The sequence below is a fragment of the Salvia hispanica genome, chromosome 3 (assembly GCF_029641045.1).
Source record: "Salvia hispanica isolate PSC_SH4W2 chromosome 3, Shi_PSC_v1, whole genome shotgun sequence".
In the NCBI taxonomy this organism is placed as follows: domain Eukaryota; kingdom Viridiplantae; phylum Streptophyta; class Magnoliopsida; order Lamiales; family Lamiaceae; genus Salvia; species Salvia hispanica.
In genome coordinates this window covers 5,739,374-5,759,410 of record NC_142694.1, presented here as the reverse complement: position 1 = coordinate 5,759,410, position 20,037 = coordinate 5,739,374, and the positions used below count along the sequence as shown (strand labels likewise).

General features: G+C 35.4%; 4 protein-coding genes and 1 pseudogene across 6 annotated transcripts; 2 read left to right on the top strand and 3 right to left on the bottom strand.

Moving 5' to 3' along the window:
* Window positions 1-144: 144 nt before the first annotated feature.
* LOC125213861 (ras-related protein Rab11C-like) lies at window positions 145-1,941 on the bottom strand. 3 transcript variants are annotated; one of them, XM_048114623.2, is made up of 3 exons: window positions 1,840-1,941; window positions 1,358-1,559; window positions 145-833 (listed from the first exon to the last, which is right to left on the bottom strand). In XM_048114623.2, exons 2-3 carry the CDS (start codon window positions 1,520-1,522, stop codon window positions 345-347), a joined length of 654 nt encoding a protein of 217 aa, XP_047970580.1. In that variant the 5' UTR covers window positions 1,523-1,559; window positions 1,840-1,941; the 3' UTR covers window positions 145-344. The 3 variants fall into 3 exon arrangements, with proteins under 3 accessions (XP_047970580.1, XP_047970579.1, XP_088924896.1); XM_048114622.2 differs by having other exon boundaries at window positions 1,743-1,895; XM_089068770.1 differs by lacking the exon at window positions 1,840-1,941 and adding an exon at window positions 1,639-1,679.
* A 1,833-nt stretch (window positions 1,942-3,774) lies between these two features.
* LOC125213860 (uncharacterized) lies at window positions 3,775-6,155 on the top strand. Its single transcript, XM_048114621.2, has 4 exons — window positions 3,775-4,197; window positions 4,446-4,728; window positions 5,335-5,457; window positions 5,669-6,155. Exons 1-4 carry the CDS (start codon window positions 3,862-3,864, stop codon window positions 5,773-5,775), a joined length of 849 nt encoding a protein of 282 aa, XP_047970578.1. The 5' UTR covers window positions 3,775-3,861; the 3' UTR covers window positions 5,776-6,155.
* A 1,154-nt stretch (window positions 6,156-7,309) lies between these two features.
* On the bottom strand, window positions 7,310-8,654 carry LOC125213859 (mitogen-activated protein kinase kinase kinase 18-like). Its single transcript, XM_048114620.2, has one exon. It carries the CDS (start codon window positions 8,593-8,595, stop codon window positions 7,318-7,320), a length of 1,278 nt encoding a protein of 425 aa, XP_047970577.2. The 5' UTR covers window positions 8,596-8,654; the 3' UTR covers window positions 7,310-7,317.
* Window positions 8,655-12,427: 3,773 nt separating this feature from the next.
* Window positions 12,428-13,197, bottom strand: LOC125212480 (calmodulin-like protein 3 pseudogene; annotated as a pseudogene).
* Window positions 13,198-15,708: 2,511 nt separating this feature from the next.
* LOC125212479 (basic helix-loop-helix (bHLH) DNA-binding superfamily protein) lies at window positions 15,709-18,293 on the top strand. Its single transcript, XM_048112667.2, has 8 exons — window positions 15,709-16,102; window positions 16,173-16,346; window positions 16,422-16,488; window positions 16,740-16,808; window positions 16,889-17,365; window positions 17,451-17,648; window positions 17,735-17,911; window positions 17,982-18,293. The coding sequence occupies exons 1-8, from the start codon at window positions 15,915-15,917 to the stop codon at window positions 18,042-18,044; spliced, it is 1,413 nt and encodes a 470-aa protein (XP_047968624.1). The 5' UTR covers window positions 15,709-15,914; the 3' UTR covers window positions 18,045-18,293.
* The last annotated feature ends 1,744 nt before the right edge of the window (window positions 18,294-20,037 follow it).

The following is a 20,037-nucleotide window of genomic DNA, read 5'->3' as shown; positions in this document are numbered from 1 at the left end:
TTGTGAATTGATCATTTAAAATTGATGACAGCTCTCAAAAATCAACAACATTCAGTAATAAGATAAACATGCTTTCTTCAGAGAGAGAGAGATAGACACTGAATTTGATATCAAGTGTAGAAATGTAGAGGTAATATAAAGTCATTTCAAAGGCAACCAAAATTAGTAGTAGCTCATCATTCCAACACAACAAATTTACCCCAAAAACTAAGGTATTTTCAGTCTCGAATATCATCTTTTCACTGCCACATTTCAGTATATTCTACAAGACTTCTGGAAAAAGAAACAATTTTTTAAAAAGTAAACAGAGCAAAAGTTTTATATCGACATCATCTCTGAAAGTTTCAAGAAGAACAGCAGCCTCCTCTCTTTGCGTTCCCCGACGAATCACTGACATTGATGGTCGTGCCCTGACCGGGAACCGCTGTCGAAGCAGCAGCTTCCTGTGCTGCCAATGCCTTCTTGCTAATAATCTGGTGTATTTCTGTCAAAATAGTCTGGAATGCCTTCTCGATGTTAAGTGCCTCCAGCGCTGATGTCTCGAGGAACGAGAGCCCTTCCTTCTCGGCCAAAGTTTGGCCATCTTCCTCTGCAACAGCTCTGAGATGGTTGAGATCAGATTTGTTCCCTGTCATCATGATGACAATATTAGAATCTGCGTGATCTCTCAACTCACGAAGCCATCTTTGGACGTTGTCAAAGGTTTGCTTCTTGGTTATGTCATAGACGAGGAACGCGCCAACAGCTCCTCTGTAGTAAGCACTTGTAATCGCCCGATACCTTTCCTGACCTGCGGTGTCCCATATTTGGGCCTTCACCGTCTTTCCTTCTATCTATATCGTACAACACAGACGCATCAGATCCGTCTCAAAAACATAGATGTGTACAAGGAATAGTACCACTTTTTTGCAATCAAAGCATGATTTATACTGTAAAACAGACGAGGATTATCCCTCTCAAGAAGCATTCATCATTCAAAACAAACAGATTTCACAACCAGCAATCGCCAATCATCATAAAAAAATCGTTTAAACTGAACCATTTAGGTATGCCTAATCATAATCATGATAGAACATGTTCAATCAACATCACAACGTCAAAATCATGATAGAACATTCAAAACGTAACTAACAACTAAGTCCATTTCTCTAAACTTCAACAAGCTAAGTTCCAACCAGAAAATTGCCAAATAACTTCAAAAAAACAAATATAATCACACAAAATCAAATCACAACATTCACAGTACACAAAAAACAGAGAACAGTTAGGGCTCCCTTGGCGTCTCACAGATCAAAACTACATTCAATAATCGGATTACGTATAGACAAACAATAAAACACAAAAATTAATGATTAACCTGAAGAGTTCTGGTGGCAAATTCAACTCCGATGGTCGATTTCGACTCCAAACAGAACTCATTTCTGGTGAAACGAGACAGAATGTTGGATTTCCCCACTCCTGAGTCGCCGATCAACACGATCTTGAACAAATAATCATACTCGTGATCCACTCTACTCGCCATCTCCTCGATTATTCTCAGTTTCAACTCCCTCACATGCCTACACGCCAAAACAAAAGACCAGCTGAAACAGATTGAATAAAATAATGAACCCTATTTTAAGAGCAATCAGATCCAACCATTCGATGCCGAGATTACTCAAAACACACAGATGAAATCATCTGAAACAGGAAACACAATCAAATATCTGTGTACGAATCGAGAAGATTGAAATTGGACTCACCGCGAAGGAGAGATCTGGAGCGAAAATGGGAACGCGGAGATTGAAAACCGAAAAAAATGAAATGGAGTTTGTATATGAATGAATGAATGGGGTTTACCGTTTAGCGTTTACCAAATTGCGATTACCACATTGTGTTTGCAAAATTTCATTTGCTGATGATGCGAAAACAATTTGGTGGTGTGATGACGTGGAGATTCCCACTATTTAACTATTCATTGATTGGTGCAATTAATGGTCCATAATATTCTTGACCCTGTTGTGTATTGAATGTTGACAAAAAATAATGAGTTGGTGTGCGTGTGCCAGGGTGGAATTTGATGGAATGTTGTGTGGACATCACCATAAAAATGATTCAATATGGTGTGATTATAGAGATTGCATTTGTGTTTGTTGAAGTTTACTTTCGTATAATTAATTCGAATATAGGGAACAATTTGTTAGAAAAATTTAATGCTTCTTGAACCTAAAAAGATTTGGGTTGTAGCGTATGGTGTTGGAGCCACGTTTCAAGTTCAGTAATAGGTGTACATTTTATTATTGAGATTAGAACCAAAATGTAAAAATATGTTGGTGTTTTGCAAATAATAATATGATTAGTTGATAGTATAAAATTATTGGCTATCCAACAAAATATTACTATGATTCTATGAAGCCTTAATAAATAAGTACGAAAAAAGATTCAACTATTAACAAACAGTTGTGCCATTCAACTTTTGTTGAAACAATTTAAAAGCAAAAAGGCTCATTTGTAATTTTTTACTATAATTTCAAATATAGTAGTACTACTATCATAACAATATCAACATGGTTATTTGTAGCCTTGAAACATGGTTATTAGTACTACTAAATATTTAGCATGCAACAACTACAATTTTATAGTGCTCCATATTAATCGCACATAGAGAATTCCAAGCCCATATTCGTAACTAAAACAAGGCCCACCTCTCTTTCACTCCCCAGCCAAGCCCATTTCCATAATTAACATTACACCTATATGAAGTTGTCTTAGAATCATTGATTCTTCAAGTCACTTTACTTATTAACATCTTTTAAAATTCATGGTAAACAAGTAGGATATTTATTGATGAATGCATGGTGTACTATAACACCTAATCTTTTTGCTATCAATTAAGTGCATGTAAAAAAATCCAATTATGTAAACATCTTCTTTTAAACAATTTGACAATCATAACATAACTTCTACCCATACCAAGAAAAATAAAATATATGCTCAAGCCATGGAAATTAACCAATTAAAGAAGAATACAATTTTTAAAGTTAAATAAAGTAGGCTAGGCCGATCCACGCGTCTAGCTAGGTGAAAATCCATAGATGTACCCAATAGATACACCTGATTAAATGATCATTGAATTGTTAGTTAAGCTAATCTCCTTGTACGTGGTGTAGCCTCTCCCAATTGCTTTGTGATCATTAAAGTCTCAAATCTTACTATTACAATAATTTTTTTTAACATCAATATAACTTAGATTATGGAGGGGGAAAAAGGTTGGAATATGTTGTCGAAATATAGGTGCAATCATCGCAGTATAAAAGAAGAAAAATTATGTGCCACCAAAACCAAAAACTAAATCCAATGTTGGCGGTTGAACAATAATGGGTCAATCATGTAGATTAGTAACTAACTCTAACCACAACACAACCATTTTCTCCACTCCACATTTCCCATATACTTTCACTAATTCAAATTAAAAATCCTATGGCATCATCAAATGAGTTCAACTTTATGGGCTTATATAAATTTAAATTTCTAAACATATTATTTTAATTATTTAGTAGAAAAAATATACAGTATGTGGCAAGCTCCCAATTGAAGTCTCACTTTACACCATTTGTACCAAATATTTCAACTAAAACAGAGCAACAACCTTGGTTGAGACTTAAGACAGCATATTTAAAATATTAAATAATTCCATTTCAATATATAGCTAAACAAACCGGTTGAATTTAGATTCAGCCTCCAACAAATGGCAGTTGGGTTTAGATCAAATTAACCACTATATATAAAGACTCACTCATATCATATAACAATAAAATCTACCAAGATCTTAATCCCTTCAACACCAAATTAGTTTTTGAGTAGTCGAAAAGTTGAGATCAAATGGGTTTCGATTTTGAAAAGAACAAAACTAATTTGTTGTATGCTGATTTATTCAAGCAAGAAGAAATTCGTGATAACAGCAGCGCGTGGAGGAGCCCGAGTTCGTCCGCTTGTGACTCGTCCTCGTCCGGTTTCACCACGCCTTTCGGCTCCGAGCTGGGCTCGACAGAGAGCGACGGTGGTGCCGATTTCGCCGCTGAGTTGAGTCGTCAAATGGCCGAGTTCATGCTTCACGAAGAGGAAGAGGAAGCGAAAGAAAATAAACCGGTTTGTAAATACGGGTTTAACATGAACCGCCCTGTTCTTCATCATGCGAACCGGACTCCATGCAGTAAGGTACTACTTCATATAGTAATTGACTATTTTAATAAAATTAATATGCATGTGTATTACTTTATCAGTTTAGAAAATAATTTCATTAACGATTGTGATACGAATTTTAATAAAAATAATTGATATTGTATTATAGTACTAGTTAAAAGATGATCTTATCTTAAATGAGCGTTATATTGTGAAGTGTTAATAAATAGAGAATAAGTTAATTTTTGTGAACATATTAAAAAATGTTTTTGTTGCTCTTTCAGTTCAATAATCAATTGGGTGTGGGGGATTATATTGGTGTTTCGAGAGGAAGAAGGGTTAAGGGAGCTGAGTTGACTCAGCAGATGAGAACTCGGAAAGTGGGGCAGAAACAAGGGCGATGCAGAGATGGGGAGTTGAGAAGTGGGTCGGGTAGGGAGATGCAGAACGGATCGGGTATGCGGGCCATCTTTCTTGGCCAACCCGGATCGAGAAACGGGTCATCCGGAACCGGTGTCTTCTTGCCTCAACTAGCTAACAATCCGGTTGAGAAAAAAAAGAAATCAGGTATAATTAGTTATATAGAAAAAATTGATGGTTTAGGATGGAAGTGAGACATCTTATATTCTTATTAATTAGTAGTATCTTTAAAAAAAAAAAAAAAAAAACTCATTGGGATCGTATGTCATTATAACAAATTCACGAGATTAATGATATTGTAACTATCGACAGAGAACTAGAGATAAGACTTGGGAGGGATTTTTATAAATCCTAGTACTCTATAGCAGAGAGAAAAAGGGCCGTTATAAAATTTTCATTAAATTTTTTCGTTTGGTGTGTGGAACTATGGATGGACTGTCCTTTTCTGATTACTTGAAATATTAACTTTTTTGTTGGTGCGTATTTTATACCACAATGGAAAGCAACTTCTCAAAATCAAATCTATGCAATTTTTTTTTAAGGATAGTAGTTATTTTAGTTAAATTTTTTTATTAAGTTCTAATCACTTTCACAAAGTTTAACAATATTATCAGTTTATTTAATCTATTAGTCGAAAAAGAAACATCATGCTATTACTATTTCAACTATATTTGGTACGTCCAAATTGAAACATCGACTTGTATCTAATTTTATTAAATATACTAAATAATTACTTTACTTGTATTTCAATAGGTCTTTCAACGGTTCTGATACCCACGAGGGTTCTAGAAGCTCTTGAACTCCACTTTACAAGGCTTTCAGATTCCGCAACTCCATCATCAACGGTTCAATTTTTCCATCACGCTTCACCTAAAGGTACCTTCCGCATCTACACTTATACTTCGGGGGAAAATTAATTTACATTGCTACTATTTTTAATGTGGGAATCATGCTATCATTCATTTCCACAATATATCAATCACTTTTATTAAAATTTGCCTATTGTATCACATTAAACTAATTTTTAAAGAATGACGTACTTAAATTGAATGCAAAACACATATGAATTTAACATTAGCTTTTGCAGATTATACGGGATCAAAAAGAGAAGGAAATATACATACAGAGTTCGAAATGGAGACGAAAAACATGGTTGATGAGATGCAAATACTACCCCAAGAATGGACGTACTGAAATATCGTCGTTTTTATCAATTAAATCACTATTTTAATAGTGAAGAAAAATACATTAGTTTGGCTTATGGTATTATCTCAAAAATAATTAAGGAGCCGGCAAATATTAGCAATGGCTACTTCATCATATGTATAGAAATGATGCAAAAGTCAAACTGAAAATAAGAATTAAACAAACAATCGACACTGCAATATCATATCGATATGTAATTGATATCATCCTTCCTCATTTTCTAGTCTGTAATATTACCAGTTTTCATTTGTAGGAATACAAATTGGAAGATTATCTTGTTAATGTATGAATGTTAGGATAAAATGGATGGTGCATGAACTGTTTATGGACACTTTCAATATTAATTAAACTACGTACATTCCAATTAAGTTATGCAACACAAACAATGTATGAATATCTATCTCCATTCCAATTAATTGTAAAAATTCTCCTAAAACAATACTACGTCCAAAAATAGACATATTTTTATTCATTTTAAGTCATCCAATAATATTAGTCTCTATTAATGACAAGTTAGATTCTAATTTTTAGGGAAGTCAATTGGGCTAACCCGTTCGGGTTTTGGCCAACTCACTCGGGTTACCGGGCTATTTGGGTGCGGGCTATTCGGGTTATAGAATTTTCGGGTTATAGATTTCAACTCTAACCCTAAACCGTCGGGTTTTGAGCTAACCTATCGGGCTATTCGGGCCTAAAAGCTTTCGAAAATAATTTCTTGTATCGAAATTTTCTTCTATAACATGATTTTAAATTTTAGATACTTTTTTTCTTTTTAGTTAGAATCATATAAAATCTTCATATTTTCATTGTATTCTACAATATTACTTAGAAAAAAGCATTTCATCTCAATCAACTACAACATAAATTAAAGCTTGTGTTCGTGTCATAATTTTGGCATTGTTCGTAACTAATTCTTTGTGAAAATTAAAAATCATATTTTACATGAATCATTATTAAAATAATAAATATATTAAGATTTTGATGAGTTATTTCTTAATTTTGTCTTGATTGGCTTTGGTGGTGGTGGTAAGACACTAGTGGCAGATGATGGGACAATGAAATAATAAGTTGAGGTGAAACTTGAAAGCTGATATTATGGGATCGAGTGGAAAAGTATAGAATGAAGATTGAATAAGACTAATAATTATGTAGAAAGATTGGAGATTCAAAAATATAATAAAAACCCCTAAAACTTAATAATTTTTAATAAAAGTTGCAGCCCATCGTGCCGACCCGCAACCCATTCGGGTCAAACCGTTTAACCCGCCAACCCATTTGGGCCAACCCGTGTAGCCCGTTTTGTATTCGGGTAATAAAATTACAACCCCAACCCGCCCATGGATTTCTAGTTGAATTGACATCCCTAATTTTCACCAATAATATTTTAATTATTTTCTCTATCTTTCTATTTTTATATTTATTACTTTTACACTATCAAAATGATTTTTTTTATACAAAGATAGTACTCCATTTATCAAAATCATACTACTATTAGAAATAAAAATACTTGCAATCCAGCCCATTGGGTAGTCATCCCTTTAGCCCATGAGATTTGAAATGTCTTTGTAATTGTAAGTACTCTAATCCACTCCGTCGACATACATTTAGTAGTACAAATTCTATTAAGTTCCAAATTATGTGGAAATGAACATATACAAACCCATAATTGCTACCGCAATTATATAATCTTTCTAAGGTTTTTGTACATACATTACAACGATTAAATTCAAGATTTGAATTCGAATTTACGCAAGTTTGAAAATCAAAATCAAGATTTATAGACAACGACGTCGTTGTGTCCTCGATCAAATCAGAACTATCCGAACAAGTCCCTCCGCCTCCGCCTCCGCCTCTTACCACCACCCACCCGTCGGAATCCCAATTCCCCCCCACCGCCGAAACCAATCCACTTATCCTCTCACTCCCCTCCAAATCCACCATCTCACCTTCCTCTTCCTCTTCCATTTCCTCCTCCTCATGAAAATCAGAATTCAAAAAGTCCAACACGCACCGCGGCGACCAATGACAAGCCACCTCCTTCCGCGCGCCCATCATAAGAAACGGGTGCTGCAGCAGCTGATCGCAGCTCCACCTCCGCGTATAATCCCTCCTCAAACACTTCTCCAGAAAATCCGCTCCCGCGCCGGAAATCCCCGCCGGAAACAGAGGCACCTCATCCGAATACCCGATCCTCCACACCGATCCCCCCCACGCCGGCTTCCCCGTCAGCATCTCGATCACCGTGCACCCCACCGACCACACGTCCGCCTCCCTCCCCTGCCTCTCCCCCCGTATCACCTCCGGCGCCATCCACAGCGGACTCCCCCTCCCCGCCGCCGCCGACACATCAACATCCACCGCCGATCCGAAATCCGCCAGCGCGGCAATCCCCGGGGAATGGCCTAAAAGGACGTTTTTGCCCTTGACGTCGCAATGCACGATGCCCCTGGAGTGGAGGTAGCTGAGCGCGGCGACCAGGCACCAGGCGTAGGATGCGACGGCCGCCTCGCTCCGATCGGATAAATCGGCAGCGGTGCCGGCGGGGAGATACTCCATGTGGAGGTTCCTGAATTTCGATTGTCCCTCCGACGTCGTATCGTCGCCGAGGTACTTGACAATAAAAGGCGAGGAGAGCGATCTCAGGATTGCGATTTCGCTCTCCAGCGCCTCGACTTGCGAGGGCGAGGCCGTCGCCAAGTTGACGGACTTGACGGCGAAGATGTTGCCGGTGGCGGTGTTGACGGCGGCGTTGACTGATCCGTAAGCTCCTCTGCCAATACAGGAGCCTCTTAGCCAGGTCTTTCTCATTGTATATATGTTATGGTAAAGGTAAACTATGCTTTGATTTTGTAGTAAGACTTGGTTATGTGTGTGTGGGTATATATAGTGAGTGGTGAGTGACGTGTTTGGCGAAATTTGGTGTAAATTTGTGGAGAGATGGATGAAATGGGGATTTATCCTTATCCACAAATTTATATTATCGGTGGTTTGGGGAATTTAGTTAATTTGTTGATGGATTATGACGAGGGCTTTTATAGTATAGAGTTGGCAATTGGCATCGTCTCGGTCTACCTAAATTTTGGTGTGTGCTGTTTAATGGGATTACCTTAACTATTTCGGTATGTGATATTGTTGAGTTCACAAAAAATTGTGTGATTTTTTCTCATTCAGAACGCTAAATTGGACATTTATTAATAGCAAACGGTAAATAAAAAATGAGAAATTTAATAGCGGATGAAGAGAGTGAAGTCCTGATACGTAACCGTACAATTATTAGTACTCCTTGGTTAGTGTATTAGTACTATGATTCAAGGGTTATTCTTATAAATAAGAATGACTACATTTATAAATAAAAATAATAGTACGTAATTTTTGTTTATAACAATATTTTACTAATTAAATTTGAGTGTTTCTAAACGAAAAAACTAGTACCGCATTTAGGAGTCATCCACTTGAGATGCTGACGATTTTGTAAAGCTTTTGACAACCATATATTATAGCAACTGACATGTGTTTAAACTGAAACAAAATTCATCCATATGACTTTGTTTTGACATATATTAGTCCTTATCCAATTTGTTACTCCCTCCGTCCGCGTTAAAAGTCTCATTTGTAGTTCGGTATGAGTTTTAAAAATTTTAAAAAAATGAGTGAAAAAAGATAGTGGATTGTGAGATCCGTTTTTATAGTAAAAGTGAACCGAGACTCCTAATGATAGATGGACTAAATAACCGAGATTAATGGCGAACAGAGGGAGTATTTTTTATTTGTTGGTTTGTTATTTATAACTCCTTTATTAGTTTGTGAATTTTTTTGTTTTGTACCATAATCACTAAATAAATACATTGAAATTCAGATTACTTGAAATACATTGAAATTTAGAAAGAGGTGCCTAATTAAGACCCCGGCGTATAATAATTAAACTAGAAAGTCAGAATGTCCGATAGCTAAAAACCTCAGATTAACACTTGGTTGGTAAATACAGTAAAATAATTAGTTCATGAGCCTAACGAAATTCGGGAAAAAATAATTGGTTGAGAAACACTATATCGTGGCTGTTATTTAGTTATGTCGGTAACAGTTGTCGCATTGTATATTTTGGATATAGATGGGAGATATCAGATATGTCGTTCAGATGAATTGTGGTAGGCAAGTTGAATGAGCCCAACTCAACCTCGTCATTTTGCTATAAATCATGGCCATGTTATATATATTCGGATTAGATTTGAGATGTGACGTCTCACACCATATACTTCTAATCCATATGTCATTGTTTTTTGAAATACAAATTGGTACTTTATTCATTCCAATCAATTGTCACCCCTAGAATTAAACATGTTATCCACACCAATTTGGGATACCCTCTTATCCACACCATCTCTCTATTTATGGCACTCGATTGAGAAACGTAGGCATTTTATTACCATGTGTGTACTTAAATGTCCTTGAAGCAACCAGCTATTTGTGTGAATTCGTGATGGTGAAGTTCCTAAACGAGTTTGATTAGTGATGGATTCACAGTTTTTGATTAAAAAACGACAAAGAATATTCAAATCCTAATTCTTATTCCAAATCGATTTGGTAATAATCATATCTCTTCTACATAATCTTAGATAATACACCCTTACGAAATACTACCTTTAAGAGTATCAGAACAAACCAGATACTATTAAATATCTTTATCTATTTTTTTGTTTTACATGTGGAAGTTTGATGTATAATTTGACCACACATATTAAAATCCTCATTTTTTGTAACACATGACTTGATACTGATATGTCTCTTTCATTTCTTGTAACACATCGACTTGATACTAATATGTCTCTTTCATTTCTTGTAACACATCAACTTGGTACTAATATGTCTCTTTCATTTTTTGTAACACATTGACTTGATACTGATATGTCCCTTAGGTATATTTTTGGATAACCATTCCCCATTTTGTCTCATAAATCAATAAATATTGAGGAATCAATAATCGGGTGTGTTGAGACAGAGAGAGATGGAAGTGTGATTGTGCGGACGACTCACACGCCACTAATTAAAATCTACATTATATACTTGTGAATGAGAATTTGATGCATTTCTACTAAGCTGACGTGCACCCACCGCATCCACCTCAAATTTTATTACCGGATATTCTTCTCCACACCCACATTTTTTTAAGATTCTTATGCTTTTTTATATTTTAATTTATTTGTCATTATTATATTTAGATGATTGGACAAAAACAATTCCTTGCATATATCCATTCGTATCTTTTCACAAGATTAGGATATTTGGCACGTTGCATTTAATTTCCTACAGATTATTTGAAAATGCCTAAATTCGTTGGTATATGAGCCAGAATTAGGTACAAGTAAAGTTGGGATAAGGAATCCTAAATGGAAGCCCCGAGTTTCTCATTTCTATCTATCTCCATTATCATTATTTAATTGCGAGATGAGGTGATACAAAGGCTTTCAATTGTTTGGTCGACACTAGCTTATTAATTAGTTTCTTGAATAATTTAGCAACTTTATATGAAAAAAGGCTCTAAATTGTTTGTGAAATATATTAATGCTCCATATTGAGTAAAATTATAAAATTGTAAAATAATTCATCAAAATAAAGCCGGTGTGGGGTTGGGTATCACATTCTCCAATAATTGGAATTTTATTATCCTAATATTGTGATTGAACTTATAAAATTGATTAAAAAACTCCTGCTTTATTTCAACTTTTGGGTTGCGGCACGAATTAAAAATTTGTCACTTAATTGTTTTCTTTCTTAAGAAAAATGTAAATAACACTATAAAGATAACAATATAGGGGTATGATCAATTGCTAACTTTTTTAAGTTGCTAACTTGCTAACTCATCAATGCAGTGCATTAAAAATGTCAACACGATGATATTTAAATGTCAATACATAATTTTATTGAACTTCAATATAGTGTGCTGATATTATGTGTTGACATTTTGATGTCACCGTATTGACATTTTTAATACACTATATTGATGAGTTAGCAGAGTTAGCAATTTAAATAGTTAGCAATATAACACATCCCCTAACAATATAATGGTAGCTTAGTCGATGATCCACAAATCTTTTTTTTTTTTCTCTCGTCGTAGGATGTAGAACATTTCAGTTTGGACTACAGATTATTATGCAATTTATATTCTTCATCAAAATATTCACCAATGCATAAATATATCTTAAACTAAGAACCCCAACCATTGCAATCAATCATTCTGTAATTAACATGGAGTATTAGGACATTACAAGCTACATCGCAATCATGAATCAAGAAGTGCATGTTTTGAGTCCATTTATCGACACACCTTTAAACAAATAAAACTGTATACCAACCTTTAGTATGTGGTGGGAAGCTGCTGAGTAGTGCTGGCACGTATTCAATGACAAATTAATCACCTAATTTAATGGTGTAAATTACGGAAAATGTTCATGGTGGAATCCATACCCACCTAAATTGAGACACATTTGTGGAATCCATCCCCATCTAATTGAGACACATTTCTTGATTTTAGATATGCTCCAATTTTTCCTAGAAAATAGACCTAATAAAGGGTTACATGTACACACGACTCTGATTCTGAAAGTAAATATACAAAGTATGAGGTGATCCCTTCCAATAGATATATGTCAGATAAATTCCATTCAAATATATATCAGTCCCAAAACAACAACAATATTAATAATATTAGTATAATATACTTAAAAAGAAAATACTAGTAAAATTAAATAAAAAAAAATTGGTTTGGCTTTTTGCATGTTAAATGAAAGAAGGAGAGAACAGATTTAACTAGTCAAAGCGGCAAAGCCTCCGCCCTTCATCATCTGGCGGAACTCATCATAGTTAACCCTGCCGTCTCCGTCGACGTCGACCTTCATGATCATCTGCTTGCAATCCTCAATCGTGCGGCCCTGCTTGAGCCCGAGCGACGACAGCACGGCGCGGAGCTCCTCCACGGTGATGAATCCGTCGCCGTTCTGGTCAAAGACGTTGAACGCCTCGCGCATGTCCTCGTCCTCGTCCCCTCGGCCCTCGTCCTCCATGATGGCGGCGTAGAGCTCGCCGAACTCGTCCACGTCGAGGCAGCCGTCGCCGTTGGCGTCGATCTTGTCGATCATCTGCGACAGCTCCTTCTCCGGGATGTGGATCCCCAGCTTCTCCATCGACTCGCTCAGCTCCTTCCGGCTGATCGTGCCGTCGTTGTTGCGGTCGAACATGCTGAACACGCGCCGCAGCTCCGCCGCATCCATTGATCAGATCGGATCGGATCGGATGGGATGTGTGCGTGTGGATGATTTTTTGATGGTGATCGAATTAAAAGAGATGGAATTGGGGATTTTTTATAATTAGGTTATGGTTTTTTTGTGAGGGAGATGTGATGGGAGAATGATAAAAAATTTTGAAGCGGAAATTGCGTTGGAATTTATCGTAGGAAATTGATTTTCAAGAAAATGTGTATGGTGAGGAGAAAATGTGATGAATTTGCGGCCAACCCCCAAAAAATTGTATACAAAGTAAAAAATGGAGGGAAATTTGAATTAAATTTATTGGTAATGTAGAATTCAAATCTAATATTGTGTATAGCAAATTATTGAGGGGGTTATTTAAATTAAATTCCATGAATTCAAAGATATAGTATATGGAGTAGCAAATTATTGAGAGCGTTATTTATGAATTAAATCTATTGAAATGTCATGAATTCAAATATATATAATGTTATATACCACTCCGTATGTAGCTAATTCTTGAGGACGTGATTTAAATCAAATTCATTGATATTTTGATTAGTGATGATCTCATTGGGTGGAATTTGTTTTTGGGCTTTTCGTTTGTGTATTCCTCTCGAGTGTGGTTTTATGTTTTGGGTTTTTGTGATGGGTTTTGGGTTTTTATTTCTTTTCAAATGCCAACAAATAAATATTAGTATAGTGCTAATATTTAGTTAGAAAAACAAATAATTTCTTTTTTTGGGATCAGAATCGGAGCAAGTAATAGTGAATTCTCAATTAATTCTTTTGATTATGGTAAGAGGACCGAAAGAATTGTTAAACTTGGAATTAGGTCATTGGAAAATAGAGTTTGCACTTTTCAGATCATTAAACTCAAAACAAGATTATTACAGAAAAATATTAACCACATTTCAAATGATTCTCAACCTTTTTTCCCCATATTGCCTAACTTTTAATGACATAATTGGTCTATAGTATTTTTTTTAATTCAAATCTAACACTAATTTAAACTTTTAAAATTATACAAAAACAGTGGAATAAAATTGCAATCTCAATTTTTCTGTGATCATTTATTTGAAAATTTTGGGAGTATTTTCTGTGATTTTCACCTAGGTTGTTAAATCGAAACGAAGATTTAGCCGATCCAAAAAATTCTCTCCGGTTGATCATTGATCACTAGGTTTTTTCACCGCTTTTTTTATCCCAACCCAATCGTCGTCAACATTTTGAAAGCCCAGAAACAGGGGTGCAGCGGTTTTTATTTTCATTCTTATTGTTTCTCAAATTTGCAAAATTGATTTAGTAAAAAAAATAAATCTCAAGGCTATCAATATAATGATGATTTTCAATTAATTATTTTGATTATGGTAAAAGGGCCGAATTTTGAATTGATCTATTTGTTTTTACTGGGGGAATTTAGCCTAGATGAACATCGCTATTATTTCATATTTTTGGTAGTGGTGTATTCCTCTTTTTAATGTGAATTGAGTTTGTCAAACTTTCTTCTTATTTGATAAGGTTAGCTAGTTATCCTAGGAGTGTTGTTAACCTTGATTCTCTATTAATTCATGGTATTGATCTGTGATGGTGCATGGGAGCAGAGAGGGTTGCTTTGAGTTTCAATCTATGTTGTTTTCGATTTCTAAAAGTAAAATTTAATTGAATTCTCGACGAATCTAAAAAATATTTCTATACTTCTAAAGTTCTAAAGAGAAAGTACCTATAGCAGCTCCAACAATCAAGAGCTAATTACTGTATTAGAGTAATTTTTGTTGTATTAAACCGGTCTACAGTTTTGAATGTACTAAAAAACAGCATAATGAGAAGAAGGTACAATACAACAGAGGAAGTACTGTACCTCCACAAAAGCCATAGTACCCCCCAATATATACAAATATTTTGTCTAACAATATCCCCACGCCATCCACATAAAAATACATATGCTTATAGATAGAGTTTGGATTTAAAACAATCAAATTTCATATTAAAACAAAGGCTACATGCCATATAGTGACAATACTCAAATCTCTCAAGAAAATTCATTTTAATATAACTATGTTGTTTTAAATTTATTTTTCATAAATCATATACTCTCAAATGAGGATAATTTTGTCAGAATTATAAAAATTTACTTGCATCCATTTTTATGCCAAAGACATGTGTATAACAATTTGTAACGATGAAAATGATACTCGTAGTATTGCAACAATTCCTGTGATGTTTTATTCGTGTATACGTAATAATGCACACATCTAAATTGTAGTTTCACTCTAATCGTATTCTACATATACTATAATAAGTGGCTGATCAAGAATTCTTGACAAATAATTGAAGTGACTTAGAGTCTCATGCTTGAGCAATCACTATTAGAAAGGAAGCAACGACCAAATTTTACGATATAATATTGTTTTTTCCCCCTTTTTTCTCATTATTATGTTTTCTCAATTAATGTGCTTGTGCTTGTCTCTAGTATTTTTGAAATTTTCATATGTATAATAAGCTATTGTGCTCAATTTAAGATATCAGAAAGAGCAAATAACATTAATAAATTTCATTTAATATGAATAATACTGGCAAATCTAGAATTATTTAGTTTTTCAGTTTTGATCTTTTAATTTGTTGTGTTTGTTTTGGTCCCCCTTCCCAAAAATGGTCACGTTCAGTTATCAAGTATCAAGTGATCGTTTTGAAAACTTCTTGTGCCATTTTTCACCTCTTTTCCCACTTTTCTTCTCTACGATTTTAGCTATCATCATCAACGCAGAGAGAATCAGATTCGATTTTTGTTGTGATCAAGTAGAGAGAGAGGAGTACACTGGCGATTTGTTTTGTAAAGTTGGTTATGCCTGTCGTCCAAAGCTTTAACCAGAGATCAATCATTGAATGCAAAGAGATACTTCAACTATTATAAAGGCGCCCTTTCAGTTTCTCATCGAGAAATTATCTGCTTCGAGAGAAATGCTTGAAATGGCAGCAAGTTTGGAGAAAGGAATTGAGTGGCTGAGGCCTCTCATTAACAATCAGCCATGGGATTACTGTGTGATTTGGAAGCTGGGCGATGATCCCTCGAGGTTTTACTCTCTGTTAATTATGTTGTACTCTGAGAGAATTCCCAATTTGATTTGCCTTTTTTGTTTACAGATTTATTGAGTGGGGGGCGTGCTGTTGCAGTAGTGGAAGAAGTGGTGATGGGGTCAAAATTATGGGTGTTAATCTGATTGATGAGTGCAAGGATAGTTTGATTAAGCATCCGATTACGAGTAATGCTTGCAGGAAGCTTGCTCACTTGCCCTCCGCTATTCCTCTGTATTCAGGGTAACTCATTTTTCACTGCTTTAATTCATCAATTTTGCTGCTGAGTATGTGTTTCTGAATGGTGTGATTCGGTAGGGTTCATGGAGATGTTGTAATGTCGAAACGGGTGAGGTGGACGACTACTCGGAGCAACGACGATGATGTATGTTCCTTGCAATAATCTCTAAAACTTATAGTTCAATCATGTGATTAAATTCTGCAGTGCAATTGTGTTTTCTGTTGAAATAGGCTTTTAGGAATTAAACAAGCATTGAACAATAATCTATGACCTGTGTTGTTGATACTGCAAATTGAGTATGATTGAAATTTAGATTTGTGTTGTTGGATACAAGCATCATCATCAATTTCTAGCCTTGATTGAGAGGTCCCTTTGTTAATATGAATGACTTGCAGGAATCAAATGGAACACAAGTCCTCATCCCGGTAACGTGGGGTTTAATCGAACTCTTTACCTCTAAGCATGTAAGGCTTTTGTTCCCATGGTGAAATCCCACATGGTGTTTTGATGAAACATTGAGGATGAATTTTGGTTCTGTTTTCAGGTACCAAGAGATCAGAAGACCATCGACTACATCTCTGCTCGTTTTAGAGGCACTCTCAAACAAGAAAGCGTGGAAAGTAGTTATCAATTAAACTTGCCCCCTTGGTTGCACTATCCAACTCTTGGTTGCCAAATGTCCCAACCAAAAAACTATTCTAGCTATGATGGATCGTCCACTTGTTCCAGTCTTTCGAACGAGCATCAGGTACTCCAACTAGGCCCTGATCATCGCACAATAAGTGAGATGTCGAAGGAGAAGTCAAGCAAGGGTAATGTCGAATTACCAAGATTGAGAAGGAGAAAGTGCAGAGATCTGGCATTGAGTAATAATGGCAATGAGAAAGTAGGTGCGAAAACTAGGCAGATGATGGAAAGGGGGCCTTTCTTGTCGAAGAATCTTATGACTGAGAGAAATCGGAGGAAGAGGATCAAAGATCGGGAGTATGCTCTTCGCGCACTAGTCCCAAACATCTCTAAGGTTTAATGACAAATATCACACAGTTGCAATTTGGGAACCATATTTCCAGTTATGATTGAAATTGAAACTGTTTTCTTGCTTGCAGATGGATAAAGTTGGTACATTGGTTGATGCAGCTGATTACATAAAGGAGTTGGAGGTGTGTATCAGAAAATATGAACAAGAACTCAAAGCATTAGAAGAGGAAGACCGCAATGAGGTTAATGCCACAGCAGAATGTCCATTGTTGGTGAGGGATTGTGCAGATAAGAAGGGTAGTGCAAGTGAAAACACCGCGATCCTGGTAAGGAAAACACATCAGGTCTTCGGAATCTAACCAAATTTCGTTTATAGTGATGTTTGATGTTGAGTTTTTTGCACAATGCACAGGTGGGAGTTGAAGTGTTCCAACTCGGGGTGAAAGATTTCTTGGTGAAGGTTATAAGCAAGCAAAGACAGGGCGCCTTTTCACAGTTGATTGATGCCATTGGTTGCCTAGGACTTGAGGTTGCAGATGTCAATGTCTCCACACTCCATGGCTTGGTGTCCAATGTTCTCACTGTGGAGGTATTTTCCTAAAACTCTCTCTCTCTCTCTCATTCTCACTCTCATGTTGGCGTCTGTTTTGTTATTGAAGGCTATGAGAGCAGACTTAGATCCAAATGCTTTGAAGCATTCATTGTTTGAGCTGGTTAACTAGAAATGCAACAACAGCTACAGATTTGCAGAAAAGGTGGAAGATGATTTTTTCTGCCATTTATACATGGTTGGATTATTCATCCTTTAACTACATAGAATCTACTTATTTTGCTATTTAATTATGATTATTAGAAATTCAAGTTCAGTTTGAGCTGGAAGCTTCTTGTTAACTACTCCTACATTGATGGATCTTGAAATGCACAATTCATTTACTAGAATGAATACAAAATCACTAAATTTGGAGTTATAATCATCTTACAAATACTGCTACACAATTAGGGAATATACAAATGAAAATTTGATACACCTTATGATTAACTAACTAGTGAACAATAGCTTTCTGCCTATCAACACTTGTCAATCTGGAGCTTGATTACTTCACCTGGAAGACTGTATGCGTCGTTTGTTTGCAGTTGCGTTTGTATCAAATAGTTACTAGATTAGTTTCACGACAATGAAGGTAACAATGTTTGTCTGTATCCCTTCTCTGCTTCAGCCCCAGCAGATGGATAGACAATACAGAGCAAATAAAATGCTAGTACTACTGTGTTTCTCTCTATTTATATCATTAATAAATGAGTAACGAAAGAAATCCTCAAACTATAATTGCGAATTAAAGCAAAGCATCCCTGCTCCTACCATCAGAAATCAATAGCAAATGAATAGATTAATGTAGAATCAGGTTAACAATATTTGAAGATCAGTAGCTAATCTTACAAAATTCAAAAACAGCAAGTCAAGAGAATCAGAAGAGCCTAATAACATTGCATATACTCCTATGAATCTATGATAGTTATGTATGAAGGTGATCATGAGGTGGAGGCAGTAGCAACATGAAGAGCAAGAGGGTTATTGTTGTTGTTAATGTTATTGGATGGGGAAGAAGAAGAAGAAGAAGAAGAAGAAGAAGAAGATGATGATGATGATGATGATGATGATGATGATGATGATGATCTGAGCTTGGCTATAGCTAATTGAATAAGACTAAACAAATTATACACAAAATTTCCCACAAAACTAAACAAATTTTATAAAGCCAAGGAACAAATATAAAATAAGAGGATCAGTAAAAAGAAAGAATGCAATACAAGTAGAGGGAAGATACAGAGCCAAATCTTCGCCACAGAGAATAAGAATAGAGATCTTCGTTTGATCTTTATCAATTTAAAAAAAATAGTAGTACTTCACTACATCTACACTAGCTTTTGCCATTTTTACAAGGATCAACAATTTGAACAATGTTCCTAATATGGTAATTGGCATGTCCAATTACTTTTCCTTATACGTGAAAGAATTTTTCTAATATGACAGAAATTTTGGATTCGCAAAATCATCGCTTTTAATTTACACACCTACGTTAAAATTCCCCTAAACTACAACATTATTCAAACAATAAACACTACCCAGAAATTATTATAAAAAGATTATTAGTCCAAAATTATTTTAAGTTTAATTCCCATAAAACTAGGCGAGAATCGGAAAAATCTATTTTTAAACCTCATAGATTTATGGTAATAAACAATTAATTCAGAATTGGGAAACTTCAATTCTTAATCTACGCCCAAATTTCATGACACCAACCAAATGCATCTAAAAGTGGAGAATTTTATAACCAATATATTTTACACCAACTAAATTTGCATTTTTGACCTCAAATTAGAGTTTATATATAGAGCTGTAAGTTTAATACTGTTATTCATGGCTATAGTACAAATTTTAAATGTGTCCATCCTCTAAGCATGGTGATTGGTGAATAAGTTCATCTTGGAGCTGTACCACATACCATTGTTATTGATGATGATCTGAATTAACATTGTTTGTCACATCATACATGAAGAGCAAGAGGGTTACTGTTATTGTTATTGATGATGATCTGAATTGAATGAAATCTTGATTATATTCATTAGACCACAATATAGTTAAATTGGCAAATGTGTATCTGGCTTCTTCTTGCCAGAGCCTTAGTAAAATTATGGCTTCACCTTGTACACTTT

What these genes read in the sequence shown, in the direction of transcription:
- LOC125213861 (XM_048114623.2), bottom strand. Translation starts at nt 1,522, where the DNA reads ATGGCGAGTAGAGTGGATCACGAGTATGATTATTTGTTCAAGATCGTG. An exon ending in TTGCCACCAGAACTCTTCAG is followed by an intron (nt 834 to 1,357) that starts GTTAATCATTAA and finishes TGTACGATATAG; the next exon opens with ATAGAAGGAAAGACGGTGAA.
- LOC125213860 (XM_048114621.2), top strand. Translation starts at nt 3,862, where the DNA reads ATGGGTTTCGATTTTGAAAAGAACAAAACTAATTTGTTGTATGCTGAT. An exon ending in TGAGAAAAAAAAGAAATCAG is followed by an intron (nt 4,729 to 5,334) that starts GTATAATTAGTT and finishes GTATTTCAATAG; the next exon opens with GTCTTTCAACGGTTCTGATA. An exon ending in CCATCACGCTTCACCTAAAG is followed by an intron (nt 5,458 to 5,668) that starts GTACCTTCCGCA and finishes TAGCTTTTGCAG; the next exon opens with ATTATACGGGATCAAAAAGA.
- LOC125213859 (XM_048114620.2), bottom strand. Translation starts at nt 8,595, where the DNA reads ATGAGAAAGACCTGGCTAAGAGGCTCCTGTATTGGCAGAGGAGCTTAC.
- LOC125212479 (XM_048112667.2), top strand. Translation starts at nt 15,915, where the DNA reads ATGCAAAGAGATACTTCAACTATTATAAAGGCGCCCTTTCAGTTTCTC. An exon ending in GCTATTCCTCTGTATTCAGG is followed by an intron (nt 16,347 to 16,421) that starts GTAACTCATTTT and finishes GTGATTCGGTAG; the next exon opens with GGTTCATGGAGATGTTGTAA. An exon ending in CTCGGAGCAACGACGATGAT is followed by an intron (nt 16,489 to 16,739) that starts GTATGTTCCTTG and finishes AATGACTTGCAG; the next exon opens with GAATCAAATGGAACACAAGT.